The 19,334-nt window shown below is 38.3% G+C and overlaps 1 protein-coding gene across 4 annotated transcripts in view; it reads right to left on the bottom strand.

Moving 5' to 3' along the window:
* Positions 1-19,334, bottom strand: part of MRTFA (myocardin related transcription factor A) — a 191,670-nt gene that overhangs the window by 103,115 nt on the left and 69,221 nt on the right. For 2 of the 4 annotated variants that reach the window (XM_057316567.1, XM_057316566.1), the window contains one exon: positions 9,753-10,014. Coding sequence is in view for 2 of the 4 variants with exons in the window: in XM_057316565.1 (XP_057172548.1) it covers positions 9,753-10,014; positions 10,577-10,708 (394 nt within the window). In the remaining 2 variants the exon portion in view is untranslated. Of the gene's footprint in view, positions 1-9,752; positions 10,015-10,576; positions 10,831-19,334 lie in introns of those variants that run through there. The other 2 variants (XM_057316565.1, XM_057316564.1) reach the window with 2 other exon arrangements.

The following is a 19,334-nucleotide window of genomic DNA, read 5'->3' as shown; positions in this document are numbered from 1 at the left end:
AATTTCTCATCAGCTTTAATATTCAAACAAGGATTCTTTGGCCAGAACACAAGAAGTGCAGGATAGCTGCCTTACGGAATGCTCAGGAAGGGGACAAGACAGGACAGAGGAAAGGTAAATCTCACCATTTTCAAAACGGTTGCCTGGTATTCAACCTCTATCCATGTCCCAAAGAAATTATCCCCCATAAACAGACCACTAGCCCCAAATTTAGTTTGTAGCACCTAAAATGGGGAGGGGGGGGGAAGAAATTTCACACCGATTAGCTCTGATATAAGAGCTACTGGTTTGTTCATTAAAGGAACAGGAAGGAATAGAGCAAAAACTGGTAACTGGTACAACTTACTTCTCTTTATAGCTTTCAATGTCTTTCTAAGCGTCTCACTTACTATAGGCACTTTATAAATATCTGCTGAATACTAATTTCCATAGTGGTCATGGCAGTGAACAACAGCAGAATTGCAGGAAGGTACAAATGACTGTTCTGAAATAAAATTTTAAAAGTCAAGGACAAAATAAAAGGTCAAGAATATAGTCTCCCAAATACAAGCTTCCTCTTAGAAACCTTTATGAACTTGTCATCATTAATTTATCTAACTTTTGTCTGCAGTGCCTTCTGAGCAATGCATTCCAGCTAATTATTATTCACTGGGTCTTAAATCTGTGATTCCCAAACTTCAAGAGGCATATCTCTTACGATATAAGCAAGTCCTCAACTTAAAAATGGATTATATTCCAAAAGTCCATTTGTAATTTGATCATGTGGAACATGGAATGCACTTTCCAACAGAAGCCTTGAAATACAAATTCTGGCAAAATTCCCATGCTTACCCACAAAATCTGTAAGATAAGTGAAATGCAATATATTTGTAATGAGAAAAAAGAAGCAAAAGGTATCTCAGCTCCCATCCTAGAGGCTCCTGAAAATAAGCCTTATACAGACTCGGCCAGTTCTGAAACTCATATTTAAAAAACCAATAATATCAGATTAGTGTTAAGAATAGGTGGACATGGAAGGACAGCCAAAAAGCACCATGCCATTAAAGGAAGAAGCAAAGTGAAACTTAAATTTCCGTTTGGATAAACTCATTTAACATATGCCAGAACTCTTAGTTGGAGCCAATGGGGTTAATCATTAAAAAGGTACTTCCAGGCTTCTCCAAGCCCAGACTGGAGAGGATCCACAGGTAGATCACTTTTATCTTTTTTTTTTTTTAAGTGGGCTCCAATATGGGGCTTGAACTCAAAATCCTGAGATCAAGACCTGAGTGAGATAAAATCAAGAGCAGTATGCTTAGCATATAGCCACCCATGCTCAATTTTATCTTTCAGATTAAGTGCTTGGCCTAGAAGAAAACAGAGGAATAATATTAAAAAATATTTTAAAATATACCTTGAAACATCTCTATTCACTTTTTCCAATTACGTTAATAGGGCTGGGTTAACAAAAGGCACCTCTTCTCATTAGGGCTCCCACTTCCTCTGTTTAGGAAATAGAGGTATCAGGACCTTCACTGTAAGGACCCTTGCTAAATCACTGAATTTTTATATAAGATATGGTTCTAAATGAAATCAATCTGGGAAAAAAGAAATTTCTCACTCCATTCTTCCAATACACAGTACACCATCCATGAAAAAGCACCTCCTAACTCTAGAATTTATTCTGCTCTAGAACTCCACACTTTCCAATTTCACAGTCTTCTTAAGGATTTTCCATTTCTGGGGCACCTGGGTGGCTCAGTCATTAAGCGTCTGCCTTCGGCTCAGGGCGTGATCCTGGCGATCTGGGATCAAGCCCCACATCAGGCTCCTCCGCTATGAGCCTGCTTCTTCCTCTCCCACTTCCCCTGCTTGTGTTCCCTCTCTCGCTGGCTGTCTCTATCTCTGTCAAACAAATAAATAAATAAAAATCTTTAAAAAAAAAAAAAAGGATTTTCCATTTCTGCTTTTACCTTTACCTTCCTATAAGCAGCCATATAAAGAAGACCTGGCATAAAATATAATGATGATCTCACTGGTACATACAGCCTCTTACCCCTCTTGACAGGAAGAAGCACCATTAAGGTGCACAAGTAGAAGGCCCTGCAACTAGACACTGACAATATTGCCCCTGTCCAGACATTTAACTGGCGGCTGCTAGATGGAATAAAAAAGAAACTTGGTCAATATTTCCTATTTTCTCCCTATAATAACAGAATCTGATTTTGATAATTAGTGATTTTTGCTAAGCAATTAGTATTTCCGGTCACTGGCATACATTCTATCATATAAGTTATTTGGTAGTCATCAAACTTCTTACAGAGTATTTCTTTATTAAGCCCTTCTCCTCCCCTTCAATATTGTTCTAATTATCAGTTTCCCCCCTCCCATTTCCTTTCCAATGTTGAACACAATCTCACTTTCTTCGATTTCTTTTCTCTTGCCAAAATGATAAATACGTTGTACACAACATCATGTTTGTTAGTTTCAAGTATCCATATTCCCTTCTAAGCACGATCAGAAGTAATCAGTTTGGGACGCCTGGCAGTTAGGAAACCATTCAAGCAACTGAAGAGGCTGTCTCTGACATAGCTCAAATTACGGGAGATAATGTGATCCAGATCAGAAGTTTTCAACTTGTGCTTTTTCAAGAGTTTCCTGAGGAGCAAGAAGGATGCCAAGTAAGTGGGGGTCTGGCTTCTCCATTCAGGTTTCATTCAACCAGAATAGCTGTTTTACACACTGGGCTTATATTAAAAAATTTCAAATTTGGGGGGCCTGAGTGGCTCAGTCGGTTGAGCATCTGACTCTTGATTTTGGCTCTGGTCATGATCTCAGGGTACCGCGACTGAGCCCCACATCAGGCTCCAAGATCATCACGGAGTCTGCTAGAGATGCTCTCTCTCTCTCCCTCTGCCCCTCCCTCCGCTCACATGCACTCTCTCTCTCAAATAAATCTTTTTTTTTAATTTCAAATTTATAGAGATCAACTTAAAAAAATAGTTAAAACTTGTGATCTAAATGTTCTATCACTAATTAAGAGAATAAAAGAATTATTCCGCAACACATTTCACCTATACAGGAGAGGACTCAGAAGTCTTTCTTCCAAATAATCTAAACCCTGAATTAAACTGGGTTTTTCCCCTCTGTCCAGCAACAGAGTTAACAATCACTTTCTTAATTGCTTAAATCTAAGAAGTCAATGTTTCAGTGCGTTATTAGTTTCCGTTTCACCATGTATTCATTTGCTTGTACATTCAACAAACACTCATCAAACACTTACCACATTCTAAGACTTTGCTACTCAGAGTGTGGTCCTCCAGACCAACAGTACTGGCATCACCTGCATGCTGGTTAGAGACGTGGAACCTCAGGCCTTTCCCAGATTACATCGGAGTCTGCATTTAACAGGCACTCTAGTTGATTCATCAGCACACTAAAATTTTTGTCTAGGCACTAACGATACCACAATAAGTAAAACAGACATAATCCCTGCATGCAGAAAGGTTCTCTTCTAGCCAAATCTAATAACAAACAGGTAGGTATTACACAGAGGGTAGTTTGGAAGAACACTGAAAGAACAAACCCCTAGCCCAAGCTGGCAGTCTGAGGAAGAATCCTGAAAGAAGTGGCACCTTCCCTTGATTCTTGACTAGATGGAAATGGCAGGAGGAGAAAGGTCATTCAGGGAAGGGGAAAAAAAAAACAAAAAAACAGGACATGAAGTGAAACTGAGATGTGAAAATCTATCTCTTTGGGAAATCCCAAATATTTTAGTTTGAGTGGGAAGAGATGAAGGGTGGGGCAGAAGCTGGCTCTGAGGACCTGGTTTACCATTCTGAGGAGCGCATAATAAGCTTTACCCCGGAGGAAAGGGGAACTACAAAGTGATTTCAACCAGGAGGACCACATTCATCATTTAGAAAAATCATCTCAGTGGCCACAGGGACAAGATTAGAAACAAGGTGAGACCAGTTAAAAGGCCATCATTGCAATAATCGGAGAAAGGCATTATTATAAGAGTCTGCACTAAACGGCAGTTGTAAAGATGGCAAGAATAGAGTGAATTCAGTATATATGAATGCTGCAGAATGTAAAAAAGGTGGTACTGGTGCCTGGAAGAAAGACAGGAAGCAGGGAGATGGAAGATGGAATAAAAAAAAAATTACTTCCAAAATTAGCATACTATCATCTTTCTCCGGGACAATTTGGAAACACTGACTTAAAGAAAGTAAAAACTTCACACCCAAACATGTTACTTTCACAACAAGAAAAGGAAAATGTTCTTTATGTCCGTATCTTGTCACTTAACTTCTGTAAGTCTGTCCTATAGTTACTTACACCAAGATTTATATACCAAGATGTTTACTGCAGTATTATTTATAACAGAAAAAAATAAAAACAATTAAGAGTCTCATAATAGGAGACTGGCTAACTGTTATATATACACAATTCAATACATAATTTAAATATGAAGCAGAAGAAAAAATGTTTTCTTCGACCACTGAATAATACAGGAAAATCTCATGAAATAAAATTACATGAAAACAAGTTATACAGAGTACATGTAAGAATAAATAAATGAACACAAAAAAGCCGACAGAAAAATATATTAACTGCTGCCACTGGCTATCACTGAACTGTGTAACTATGAGGGAATTTTTACTTTCTTTTTCCTACATTTTATCTGATTATAAAACAAAACTCTTAGGGGCGCCTGGGTGGCACAGTCGTTAAGCGTCTGCCTTTGGCTCAGGGCGTGATCCCGGCGTTATGGGATCGAGCCCCACATCAGGCTCCTCCACTATGAGCCTGCTTCTTCCTCTCCCACTCCCCCTGCTTGTGTTCCCTCTCTCGCAGGCTGTCTCCCTCTCTGTCAAATAAATAAAATCTTTAAAAAAATAAAAATAAAAAAAATACAACTCTTAAAGTCTCCATTTAGGAAGAAAACAAAATAAAACAACCCCTTATTTGAATGTCTAGGCAGAGGGAGGTGCCAATTCCTACAAGAGAACTCAGCAGGAACTGCAGGTGGATGAGGAGTTGGACTCCGAACATACGGAGTCCCCGGCACAGCCTACAGAGGTGCTGGACAGCTGAGCGCAGGAGTCTGCAGCTCGGGGGAGAGACCTAACCTGGAAATGTAATACAGGCATCAATCAACAGCATATGATGGTGGCTAGAGCCAAAGTTCTGGGGGAATCATTCAAGATAAAAATACAGAGTAAGAAGTAAAGGAGCCCTAGAACTCAACACTGAAGAGCAACAAAATTTAAGAGGTGGGTAGAGAAAGTTGGCAAAAGGTCTGAGCAGAAAAGGGAGTGTGCTATAAAAGCAGACTTGGAAAAGCCAAGAATGTTAGTGGAGGAAAAGTTGCAGGTCAGAGGGAGTGGCCAATCATATCAATGCTACAAAAAGGTCAAACAGGAGAAGAGTGCCTATTTGATCTACAAGAACACTAATGATTTTGGCGATGGCAGTTTCTGAAGAGAAATAGGGATAGAAGCCAGAACACAGTGAAGTCTCTGGAATGTGGGAAAGTAGAGGGAGAGTGATATAACCTGCTCTTTCAGGATCTTGGGAAGGTTAGAAACTTATTGTTCAAAATAGGGAAAAAACTCAATTGATTATATGCCAAGGAGTTGAGAGAGAACGGCTGAAGATGCACCAACACCTCTGCCCCAACAGCAACAGCTGCTCTTGACTCCCCTGAGACCATCACAGCTGTCAGCATCAATTTCCTCCACTTCCTGCCCAAGATTTTAGCAGTTTGCTGTTTGCTGTCTGTCATCACCTTCACTGCCATTCCTCCTACCCCAGAGGAATCATGGCCCTTACCCCTGCTCAAGGCGGAGCCAATACCTTTAAATCCCATCCTCTCACATCTCCTCAGTTATCCTTTCCCCTTTTCTGTCTTCAGCTTTTCCCCCCAGACTAACTCTTTCCCCTTAGTGTATAAATAAGCTGAAGTCTCTACCATCTTGGGGAAGAAAAACAGAAATTAGAAATGGGAAAAGAACATCAAAAAAATGCTTGAGTGTCCATTATTTCCCAAAATAAGAACTGTTTGAGTTTCCATTACATTTCCCACTATGGATGTAAAAACAGAGTTCTTGTCTCTAGTGGAACAAACAAGTAAACCATTCATCTCTTCATTCGACAAATATTTATTGGTTGCCCACTGGCCTCATGAAATATACTATCAACGGAAGGGGAATATAGACAATAAACATATACACACACATATACAAACACACATACATCATAATAATAAGTGCTTAGAAGAAAAAAAAAAACAAAGGAGGATAGAGAGTAATGGGAGGTGCTATATTAGATAAGACAGGCAGGGAAGGCTTCCCTGAGGAAATGACATTTGCGCAGGAACTTCAGTAAAGGCACAGCAAGTACCAAGGCCCGAGACAGGAGCATACTTGATGTGTTCAAGAAACAGCAAGAAAGTGTGGCTAAAGCAGAGTAGAGTGGGCGAGGGGACAGAGGTAGGAAAAAATCAGGTCAGAGAGGATACCAGGCCCACGTCATTAAAACTATGATACGGGGGTGCCTGGGTAGCTCAAGTGGTTGAATGGCTGGCTCTTGATTTCAGCTCAGATCATGAGCTCAAGGTTGTGAGATCGAGCCCTGCATCAGGCTGCGCACTCAGCGCGGTCGTCCGCTTAAGGATTCTCTCTCTGCCCCTCCCCCCACTCGCGTTCACACTCTCTCGCTTTCACTGTCTCTAAAATACATAAATAAATCTTAAAAAAACAAAAACCAAAAAACTATGATTTCATCATAACCCTCACAGGAAGACACTGAAGGGTTGTGTGAGAAGTGTAACAGGATCAGATTTCAGTTTCCAAAGGCTCACTCATGCTGCTGACAGAAGAATTTCAATTACAATATAGTGATGAAGTATACCGATAAATGGTAATTGGCAAATCGAAAGAAGGGCATCTAACACTGACTGAGTTAGGACAGGCTTCTCAAAGGGAGTGATGCCTGAACAGAATACTGAAGGACAAGAAAGAGTTGGCAAGAAGAGTAGGGACAGATTGGTATCTCAAATAGAGGGCATAAACGTAGAAAAGTCATGGGAGTTTTTAAAAAGTCTGGTATTTCTATTCCCCAGCATCAAACAGTCAGAAGATATTTTATATAAACATACCACTGATAATGTCTACCCCCCCCCCCAAAAAAAGATACCTGGGAATAAACCTAACAAAATATTTACATGACCTTTATGGAGAAAATTGTAAAACTCTGTAGAAAAAATCAAGAAGACCTATTTAACTGGAGAGATAAAACTAACTAAAGGACAGATAAAACAAACTAGTACCCAATATGTAAAATGTGTGTTCTCCCCATTTACCTATAAATGATATATTTCAAATCAAAATCCCAAGTACACATATACAAGGATTTTATAGCATGATTCATAATAGCCCCAAACTAAAATCCAAATACCTACCAAAAGTAAAATAGACAAATTCCACTATATTCATAAAATGGATTAATTATATAGCAATGAAAATAAACTAGAGCCACACACAATTCAACACAAATGAATTTTAAAACAAGCCAGCAAAAGAACACATACAGCATGATTCCATTTACATCATCTTTAGAAATCAGCAAAACTAATAATTCATAGTGTTAGAAGTCAGGATGGTAGTTTCCTTTGGGCAAAAAGAGGGAATACTGACTGGGAAGAAACACGCGGGGTGGTTATGGGGTGCTGGGAATATTTCCTAACAAAGTAGCAATTACACATAGGTGTATTCGCTCTGTGATAATTCAACAACCAGGACACTTAGAATTTGTGTGTTATTCTATATTAATGTTATATATTTCAATAAAATGAAAGTGTGCCAGTGTCTGCAATTTCCTTGAAAATGCATCCAAAAAATATGATGGATTGATAGACAGAGGGATAGATAGATATGTTACAAAGCAAGTATAACAAAATGTTAATGGTAGAATTTAAGAGGTGGACATAAAGGTATTCATTGTAAAACTCTATCATATACTTGAAATTTTTCATAATAAAATATTGGAGAAAAAAATCCCAATGAGGTTTTTTATTTTTTTGTTTTTTTTGCATAACTCCACAAGCTGATTCTAAAGTTATGGAAAATTAAAAAGGGCAAGAACAGCCAAGACAACTGTGGAGACAGAAAAGGCAAGGAAAGACTACCCTACCAAATAACAAGACTAATCATTAAGCAATAGTAACTAAGATGACGTAGTACGACACAGAGACGAACAGAGACCAGTGAAGCAGAACAGAGGGCATAACAACTCATGCACACTAAGAAACAGATAAGGCTGACACTGAAGATCAGTACAGAAAAGTAGGACTATTTGCTAAATAATGATTCACAGATTAGATGAGATGAACTTGTAGAATACCTTTAAAACTCACAGGAAAATAAATACTGAACAATAAACACGAGTTGCAGAAGAATACATATAATTCTCTCCAATAAATATATATGTGATATAAAAATGAGAAATAATATTTTACAATTATTAGGAATATATTCATATGTTTAAAAAAATACAGAAACACTTGGCAATCAAATATCAAATTCAGGGCAGTAGTTACCCTGGGGATGGATGGAGATCCATGGAGAACAGTACATAAGCCAGATACATGTGAGTACATAAGTATTTGCTATATTATTATTTACAGCTTTTCTGAAATCTTAAGTTTTTATAACAAACTATAATATTTTTTAATTAACAAAAGTTTGAAGCAAGACTGCATGCTTTGTAAACAGTACTAAAATGCAAAAACTGGGGCGCCTGGGTGGCAAAGTCAGCTAAATGTCCAACTCTTGGCTTTGGTTCAAGCCATGATCTCAGGGTTGTGGGACTGAGCCCCATACAAGGCTCCACATGCTCAGCTCAGAGTCTGCTTGAAATTCTCTCAGTCTCCCTCTTCCTCTGTGCCAGCCCCCCCCCCATGCCCACACACGCTCGTTCTCTCTCTCTCTCTCAAAATAAATAAATAAATCTTTAAAAATAAAATAAAAAGCAAAAACTAGGGGTGCCTGGGTGGCTCAGTCGGTTAAGCATCCGACCTAATTTCAGCTCAGATCATGATCTCAGGGTCGTGAGATCAAGCCCCGAAATGTCAGGCTCTGTGTTCAGCAAGGAATCTTCTTGAGATTCTCTCCCTCTCCCTCCACCCCATCCCCTGCTCACACATATCGGTGCGTGCTCTCTAATAAACAAACCTTTTTTTTTAAAAAAGTTTAAAAAGTGAAGACTAGGAATGGGGGAATGATAAGAGAAGAAGCTAATGAAACACAAAGAGACCAGACCCTGCAAGCCTTGTAAAACATGGCTTTTGTTTTTATCCTATAGAGCAGTCACTGGAAAGTATTAAGCTAGGGAGGTCTAAAAGATTACTCTGAAAAAGTATAGGATAAGTTTCCTAATGACAAAGGCTTATTTATCATTTAATCCCTAATCTTAGCACAGTTTATGATAGTGATGTTCAATAGATATTTGCTGAATTAATGAACTTACGGAAGGAGTTGGGAAGGAGAAGCAGAGAAGTAGAAAGACAAATCAGAAAGCAGTTGTAATAATCCAGGCAGGAAATGTTGGGTTTATAATGATCACCTAAACTTACTATTTCTCTATTTTGTAAGAAATAATAAGATTAAAGAAACTTTCAAGAGACATGAAATAAAGTAATAATCTATAACATGAATATGAAGACCTTGGTTCAAATTAGGCAATGCAAGAATTCTGTATGTACTCACCATTCTTCCGCTCACTAAGTGGAGGCAAATTGGGATTCCTGCCAGGGTGGAGGCCTAGGGTCAGCTCGGGCTGCAAGGAGAGCTCCTGCAGTTCATTGGCAACAGCTTCACTCTGGGGGCTGGGGGCCGCAGACAGGGATACCAGCACTGGTTCATCATCATTTTCGCCAGCCCCTCCTCCGTCCAGCCCATTCACAGCAATGACGGAAGGGGGCAGGCACACTACACTGGAGAAATCCACCTTGGCTTTCGTGATGGCAACCTGGAAATGGAAGGGCAGACAGAAGTTTAGATGTCACTGTGAAGAGACAGACTCACTGGACATATGCTGAATACTATGCTAAATTATATTACTGGCAAGCTACCACTAATCTTAAACATTTTCTTGAAAGTAAGTCAGAATTATTTTTAAATTAATATTTACTGGGGCGCCTGGGTGGCACACTCAGTTAAGTGTCCTACAATTGGTTTCGGCTCAGGGTGGTGAGATCAAGGTCCAGGATGGGGTCCATGCTCAACGGGGAGCCTACTTCAGATTCTCTCTCCCTCTCCCTCTGCCCCTCCTGCTTGTGCTCTCTCTGTCTCTCTCTCTCTAAAATAAATAAAATAAAATCTTTTTTAAATTAAGTAATTAATATTTACTATGCTCACAGAGTGCATGTGATTTCAAGTCTGATACTGTCCTCAACTACATCACTCAGGAAGACAACATACAATTGAAATAAAAGCAGCACACACAACGTATAATGGGATAAAAGGAAACAATAGCCAAGGAGAAATAGTTATGGAAGAAATTTTATCCTCCAACTACCAAGGGGAAGTACCTTGAGAAGTAACACTTTAATGAGTATCCAAAAGGTATTAAAGTGTAATAGTGTAGCAACATTATCTGGGGCCGAAAATTTCTTTAAGAAAACGATTCCCAGGGGTGCCTGGGTGGCACAGCGGTTAAGCATCTGCCTTCGGCTCAGGGCGTGGTCCCGGTGGTCTGGGATCGAGCCCCACGTCAGGCTCCTCCGCTGTGAGCCTGCTTCTTCCTCTCCCACTCCCCCGCTTGTGTTCCCTCTCTCGCTGGCTGTCTCTATCTCTGTCAAATAAATAAATAAAATCTTTAAAAAAAGAAAAGAAAAGAAAAGAAAAGAAAGGAAAAGAAAAGAAAAGAAAAGAAAAGAAAAGAAAAGAAAAGAAAAGAAAAGAAAAGGATTCCCAGGGCAACTGGCTGGCTCAGTTGATAGAGCATGTGACTGTTGACCTTGGGGCTGTGAGTTCAAGCTGAGTGTATAGCTTACTTGAAAGAAGAAGGAAAAAAAAAAATGTCCAAGCCATTAGATTTCATTAAAAAATATAGAGATGTATGTTTGATGATAGATATTTGCCCAAATATTTTAACTTACATGAATATTTAGTCATAATACCCAGAAATGTGTTATTAAAAATAAAAAAACCTGGAAACATAAGAACAAGATCTTTAAAAATGATAAAGAATACATTATAACATCAAAATCTTTTCAATAGCATCTTTTCATTAAACCACAGCATGGATTAATGGTTAAGTGAATTAGGAATATATTCATTCACTGACTCCTACTATGCAGTTAAGAATTTTTAAAAAGCATTTAAAGTATGGAAAATGCTGATCTAATGTGTAAGAAAACTAAGATATGAAAATGCATACTCATATATAAAAATATTAACCAGAGGAAAAAGAGATAATAAGGAAATACACCAAAAACACAAAACGGGTTTTAACTGGACTATGAACAATTTTCTTTCTTTTTACTTTCTTTAGTTTCCAAATTTTCTCTAAAACACATATATATGGTTTGTATAATGAAAAAGCTAGAGTTCTTAATCTAGAAAAAGGACCTAAGAGTTTCCTGCAGACTTCAGTGAACACTTTAATCTAATTTGGAGATGAGGAAACCAATAAAAAACTGAAAAACCATGAAATGAAGAAAGGCATTGAAAACTAAAAAATAGAAAGACCATCATATTCTATCTTCATATAAGGCTATAGTGTGCCCAAACATAATCATAGTTCTGACTGATAATGCCTCATAAATATAAAATGGATTGGAAAGGATCCAAATAAGAGCAATGAAGATGGGGGGTTGACATTAAGAAGAACAAAGATAGTAAGAAGGACTCTCTACTCCAAAAAGGCTGGAAGAAGACTTGAGGCAAGTTCAAAAGAAAAAAAAGTTAGGAATTCAATACTAGGAACTTAATGTTCTAAGAGGTAGTATGGGCAAACAATTGAAAAGGATTTTTTTTAGGGTTTGAACAATTTCAGGAATTACAAAACAACAAATGTCTACGAAAATCCAGAACCTAACCTTCAAAGAATTTTTTTTCCATCTTGCCTATGACTTAACCATTTAAGCTGTGTCTCTGTGTGCACTTGAGGAAAAAACTGTTACACATGATTAATCAATCCATCTGGTTCAGTACTCTTTGCCACGGACTCTGAAAGAGCATGTTTGCTTTCCTTAACAGCAGCCTTTAAAGATGCAATTTTATGATATTCAAGGATCCTTTGAGACCCAAACTCCTTAGGACAACAGTCCTCAATATCCTTCCCCACCCTGATACGTATGCGTACACGCTCATACACGCACACACACATGCACATGGATGATGGCGCTGAGATGTGTGTTTTTTAAAAAACAAAAGCTCGTGAGTCCTAAAGGAAAGTAGGACAGTATCAAATCTTCAGCCCTAAGACCTAGGAAAAGTAGCTTCACATACAGTAACAAGTTTTGTATAAACAATTGTTAATATACAATAAAATACCATTCAGCCATAAGGAAAGAAGGAAATCCTGCCATTTGCAACAACAGGGATGAACCTGAAGGGCCTTGTGCTAAGTGAAATAAATCAGACAGAGGAAGACAAATAATGTATGATCTCACTTAGATTTATGGTTACGAGGCAGGGGGTGGTGGGGAAATTGGATGAAGGTGGTCAAAGGTACAAACTTCCAATTAAAGATAAATAATTACTGGAGATGTAACAGACAACATGATGACTACTGTTAACACTGCTGTATGGCATATCTGACAGTTGTTAAGAGAGTAAATCCTAAAAGTCCTCATCACAATGAAAAAAAAAAAAAACACCTTCTTTTTCTTTGTTTTTGTATCTATATGAGGTGATGGATGTTAAAACCAAACTTACAGTGGTAATCATTTCACAGTATATGTAAGTCAAATCATTATGCTGTACACTTTAAACTTATACAGTGCTGCATGTCCATTATATCTCAAGAAAACTGGGGAAAGAAAGTTGTGAAATCTCCTGATTATAAGTTCATACCTCTCACTAGAAAACTGAGAAATTTAGCTGAGATGGTAACAACTGCGTATGAGAGACCCTATGAAATAGTATTTGCATATTAAGTAGTACTCAATAAATACCTGTTGGGGGCACCTGGCTGGCTCAGTAGGTAGAGCATGCAACTTTTGATCTTGGGGTCATGAGTTCAAGCCCCATATTGTGGACAGAGTTCACTTAAAAAAATAATAATAATAAACTATCTTTAAAAAAAATAATAATACATACATACATACATACTTGTTGTCTGAACAAAGACAGAAGCAAATGAAAGATACCTAAAGATACTCTGGGGACCAAGACAGGGAGTTTCTGAGGAAAAATCTGAATGTGTATAAGGAAGAATGCATGAAAGACACAAAACATTAAAAATAATGCTTGGAAGTCAAGGGCAGGAACCAGCAAACCTTATTCCATTTAAGTACTCCTGTTAAATTGCTGGGCTAGAATCACAGTTTCATATAAAAAGTTCTCCACCAAACAGCAAAACCCCATAATTTCAGATTTAACTGATATCTGTGATACTAAAACTTGAGACTAAGCAAAATTTTATACTGCTTTTTGGGAAGGGGTGATAGAATGAAAGAGTACCGGCAATTTTATAGTGTTTACCAGATTAAGAGAAAAACTATGGGGTGTCTGGGTGGCTCAGTCAGTTGGGCGGCTGCCTTCAGCTTGGGTCATGATCTCAGGGTCCTGGGATTGAGCCCCTCATAGGTCTCTCTGCTCGACGGAGAGTTTGCTTCTCCCTCTCCCTCTGCTGCTCCCCTGAGCTCACATTCTCTCTCTCTCTCTCTCTCAAATTAATAAATAAAGTCTTGGGGGGGGGACTTCTCTAGCATGTTTAAAAAAAAAAAAAAGAAAAACTAAAATACTGCCTCATAACGTATAATTCTTTACATGATTACAAAGAAACAAACATACTGATGTTATGTAAATAAATATTTTTGGTTTCAGATGAGTTATCAGTTCATTAAAAATGGCTTGGCAATAGTACTTACTTGGTATAGAGTTTCAGTCCTTTGCAAGATAAAAATTTTCTAGAGATCTGTTTTACAACAATGTGAATTTACGTAACACTACTGAGCAGTACAACACTTAAAAATGGCTCAGATGGTACATTTTATGTTATATGTATTTTACCACGATAATTTCAAAATGATCTGGCAAGATCTCTGCTCAAAAAGTAACCTACTAAGCTAACTCATATTATTCATTGAGCTTGAAAGAATAAAAACCATCTATTCTTTAATTTAGGTCTAATTCAGAACAACCTTGCCGAAATTCAGAGATTCGATATTTATGCATGTTACTATTCAAAGGACAATAAAGATCCATCACAGAATACCAACCTTTTTTTAACGAAGTCTGAATTTATTTATTTATTTTTTAAAGATTTTATTTATTTATTTGACAGAGAGAGAGATAGCCAGTGAGAGAGGGAATACAAGCAGGGGGAGTGGAAGAGGAAGAAGCAGACTCCCAGTGTAGGAGCCTGATGTGGGGCTCGATCCCAGAACGCTGGGATCACGCCCTGAGCCAAAAGCAGACGCTTAACGACTGAGCCACCCAGGCGCCCCCAAAGCTTGAATTTAAATCGCATGAGTCTGTAATTCTGGCATGCATTTAATGCACATAACCAGTACTTTCAGAAAATATTTTTAAAAATTGAAGTGTGGGAAACAGCCCCCAAAAGAAAGTCAATCCAGGTCTAGTGCTAGGCATGAAGGGAAAAACTAAGTTAAAAAAAAGTGATTTTCTTAGAACACATACATTTTTAGGGGCGCTGCAGTGGCTCCGTCGGTTAAGCGTCTGCCTTCGACTCGGGTCATGATCTCGGGGTCCTGGGTTAGAGCCCTACATCGGGTCTCCCTGCTTCATGGGGAGTCTGCTTCTCCTTCTCCCTCTGCCCTTCCCCCCTGCTCGTGCTAGTGTTCTCTCTCAAATAAATAAAATCTTTTAAAAATATATAGATACATTTTTAATAAAGAAAGGAGTGGCAAATTCTGTAGTGACGCAGTTACGATTGTGCCTGTCAATGTCTGGAATGAAAGAAAAAGCAATCTGAAAAACTGCTTTATTGAGCATTCCATTCAGAATTTATTTTAATAGCTTAGTAACTGATTAAGTTCCATATTTATGGGATCATTAAGGGCTTGGAGATCACTTAAAATTTTACCACATACTTTTATTGAGTAAATTACATGCTATGGTGGTATCTATTAATGTTTTCAATGATTACTGATTTCAATAATGAATGATTTCAAAAGTTTCAGGATAATCCTTTTAAAATGTCATTATTAAACTGTATTACAACAAAACTCTTCCATAAAATCATGGGCAAGGGGATGGCGTGGGGGGTTTAGATGAAACAAGAGTGGCAGAATGTTGGTAACCACTGAAGCTGAGTTCTGGGTACATGGAAACTCATTATACTATTATTCTCTCTCCATGTGTTATGCTTGATAACATTCTTATAATGCTTTTTAAAAAAATAAGATTAGTCCATAGAACAAAGTGAAGACTTGGTAAGACATAAAGCAAGATGTCCTCAATCTTGACCTTAGAAAATAAGCCAAACAAAAGTCAAAATCAAGCACTGACAGAAGAAAAGAATATTTAGCATAAAATATATATATAGGGAAGATTTATTTCTCTAGAAAACATATTACTTTCTACTCATTTGTAAACAGCCCACAGAAAAAAGTCCTAGTAAACTCTGACAATCTAGAGACAACATCCAAAAATGTGGAGGTATGGTCACCATGTATTAAAATGTCTCCTCTACCAATTCCTAAATACTCTTAAAATTTTATTTACTGTATAACCTGCATGAAAAAGAACCTAAATGTATAATATTTATCTCAGATTATATGTATAGTATTTAGAAAAACATAAAAGCTGTGTCTTAAAATACATTCTGAAATGTCTCAGAGGAAAAGTAATTAAAATAACCAAAAGAAAAAAATCTGCGTCATGTTTTAGTGTTGTAAATTTATAATTCCACTCAGTCCGAGATCAAACTCTTTTTCATCATAGATCACCAACTCCAATCTCTTGGCTGCTGATTCGCATATGATCAGTAGCAGCCAGAACAAAACAACACGGGGGCAGGGTCATCTCCCACAACCCATCTGTTTCATTCTCTTGCTGGCTTGATTCCGCCTCATCTTTTCTCCACCCTACCCCTTTTTGGGCTGCATGCCTTCTGCTGGTGCAGAGTGGCATGTGTAACTAGAAGCAACAGCACAAAATGTGTTAGAGAAATGGGAGAGCTCAGGCAGACAGCTGATAACTCTCACAAAGTATACACCAGCAGGATTTTTTTGTTGTTGTTATGACCCGTGACAGAGTTCATTTCATGCAACCAAATGATATGGTTCTCCTGAAAAAAAATCTTTCTGTATAAAACCTACTTTTAATCAATTAATGAACTTTCTTTTAGATGGGTAGGTTCTTATTTTCCTTGATTTATCTTCAATAGTAGATAAACCAAAATCTTACTAAGCAGACATACATATACATATATACAGACAAATCTGACACAAAAGGAATTTGAGAACAAGTACTTTCTGAGAGCTTATTATGTAAGTACTAGGCACTGCCCTGGGTCCTACAGGAAGTGAGGAAAATATCAAGTCTTGATATTTCTCTATCTTTTCTCTATCACCCCGTCATCTTCAGAGGTCTTAAAAACTACTCAGACGTCTAGGGATGGCGCATAAAAGGCCTTTCTGTTCCCTCTCATCTAGAAATCACAGAAATCATCATAGAAATTATCTAAAACCAAGGACTACAAGAAACAGAAAAATATAATATCTATCTAAAAACAGCAGAAGGCACATGGAAGAGTGGTGTGGCTGTAAATTCTCTGATACTTGTCCCATTGAGGTAAGGTCTACTTCCCCTCCAGTGAATCTGAGCTGGCCTGACTGCCTTTACCAACAGAGTACAGTGAAAAGATGCTACGCCAGTTCCAGGTATAGACTTTTGAGAAACTGGTAGCTTTTAACTTGGTCTCTTGGAGCCCTGTGTCCCCATACAGAAATCTAACTACTCTGCTGGGGAGACCACAAAAAGAAGTCTAGGGGTGCCAAGCTGGCTTAGTCAATAGAGCACGCAACTCTTGATCTCAGGGTTATGAGTTCAAGCCCCACGTTGGATGTAGAGAGTACTTAAAAATAAAATCTTTTAGAAATGTTAAAAAAAATTTTTTCTAATCTTAAAAAAAGGGAAAAAAAAAAGAATTCTAAAGACTATCCTGAAAGGAACAGGGATCCAGTTGAGACTAGTCTTCTAGACATCGCCACCAAGGTGTTGGGCATTTACACTCTTGATCCCTCCAGACAAGCCCAGTCACTTGCTGAATGCCACCATATGGACCCAAGTTAAATGTGGAGCAGGAGAATCCCCAAGCTAAGCCCTGCCCAAACTCCTCACCCACAAAACTGTGAGATATAATAAATGACATCAACACTGGAAACTGAGATAGTAAAGTATGGCTTCAAATTCTGAAAAGAGAAATTTATTTTCGAATGAGAATTGCTTATACAGCCTATCAATCAAGTGTGTGAAGACATTCCAAGCAACAGAAGTTTTATCTCCCAAGTAATTTTTTTCAGGAAGCTCCATGAAGCTATGGCCTTTGCTCACTTCAGGTTTTCAGCTGTATCTGGTTATTCAAAAGGGTATCAGTCATCCAAGTTTTCCCTCTTCTCCCAACAAAATGGATAATGGTAACAATATAACACTGCCTCTTCATTTAAAACAGTATAAGGCCCTTCAGAGTAGTTGCTTCACTTCTCACCACTTCTCTCAAGCACCGTCTGCTCCAACCATATGTACCTGTTATGATGCTCTCTACATGTGACCACCTAGAATTGGCTCTTCCTTCCTAACCTACCCCCATCTCCCTATATCCATCCCCTTCTTATAGATCCGCTTCCATACGATCCCAGGCTTGCTACTACTACTGCTTACTTTTACTACTATTATAATGGATTAATCTTCCACTAGATACTAAGTTTATTGAGCAAAGGAATTTGATTCCTTTGTCTTTTTAACTCAAGTACCCAGATATAATACTTGACACAGAATAGGAACTCAATAAGTATTTGTTAATTTACTGACTATATTACTCTCACAGCAACCACATCACATATATAATCAAAGTCAGCACTGATACAGAAAAAAGAGGGAAGAGGGATGCCTGGGTGGCTCAGTCGGTTAAGCAACTGCCTTCGGCTCAGGTCACGATTCCAGGGTCCTGGGATCGAGTCCTACGTTGGGCTCCCTGCTCAGCGGGAATCCTGCTTCTCCCTCTCCTCCCCACTCATGCTCTCTCACTATTTCTCTCTCTAATAAATAAATAAAATCTTTAAGAAAAAAAAAAAGAGGGAAGAAAGTTTTGTCACAGGTAGTTATTTATGTTTAAACAGAAATATACAGAAGATCAGAAAAGGCTTCCTGAGAGAGGTAATATTAATATTTGAGAATAGCCATAAAAAATGAATAGGATTGACAGGTTTCACTTACTTTTCATTTATTCTTTCAACAAATATCTACTGAGTACCTACTACATGCCAGGTATTATTCTGGGTTGTAGAGATACTACAGTGAATAAAACAAAGGTCCTGTCCTCAGGGAGCTTATGTTATCCCAGGAGACAGAACAGCATGAACAGGAACACAGATGTGAGAAAGTGTGGATTTATGTTCTAGAAGGGCAGTCCAGGTCAAGTACAAGTTATAGGAGATGTACCTGGACCAGCAAGCTGCGTTTACACCACCAAACCTGCTTTAGAGAATTAATCTGGCAGCGGGGTAAGTAGTGGATTGAAAAAAAGGAACACAAGACTGGGGAAAAGTTCCGAAGCTAGTTCATACCTGGCACAGAGGAGGAACTCAGATCCTTGTTGAATTAATGTGGGATGAATGAGACAGAATTTATATGTGTCAAGGTATGTTTGTGTTTGGTTGCAGAGGGTGAGGGAAAGGAAGGTGTCAAATACGACTTCATAGTTTTAAGCCAGAGTGACTGCTAGCAGGGAAGAAAGGAGAAGGAATCTTATCTGAGGGGATGATGAATTTGATTTTGGATGTTGGGTTCAGGAGTCAAACCAAATAAAGGTTATCTCCCAGCTTTCAAAAGTTTACATCATGACACTTGCTTTCATGAAAAACCTAACATTAGCTCCTGTTTTTGCCGACCAAAAGAAATCTGAAGAGGATTGTTGCTTTTAGGAAAAAA

This window comes from Ursus arctos, unplaced genomic scaffold, assembly GCF_023065955.2.
Source record: "Ursus arctos isolate Adak ecotype North America unplaced genomic scaffold, UrsArc2.0 scaffold_21, whole genome shotgun sequence".
Taxonomy (NCBI): domain Eukaryota; kingdom Metazoa; phylum Chordata; class Mammalia; order Carnivora; family Ursidae; genus Ursus; species Ursus arctos.
Note: the sequence above shows the minus strand (reverse complement) of the source record. Positions and strands in the feature narration are given on the sequence as shown.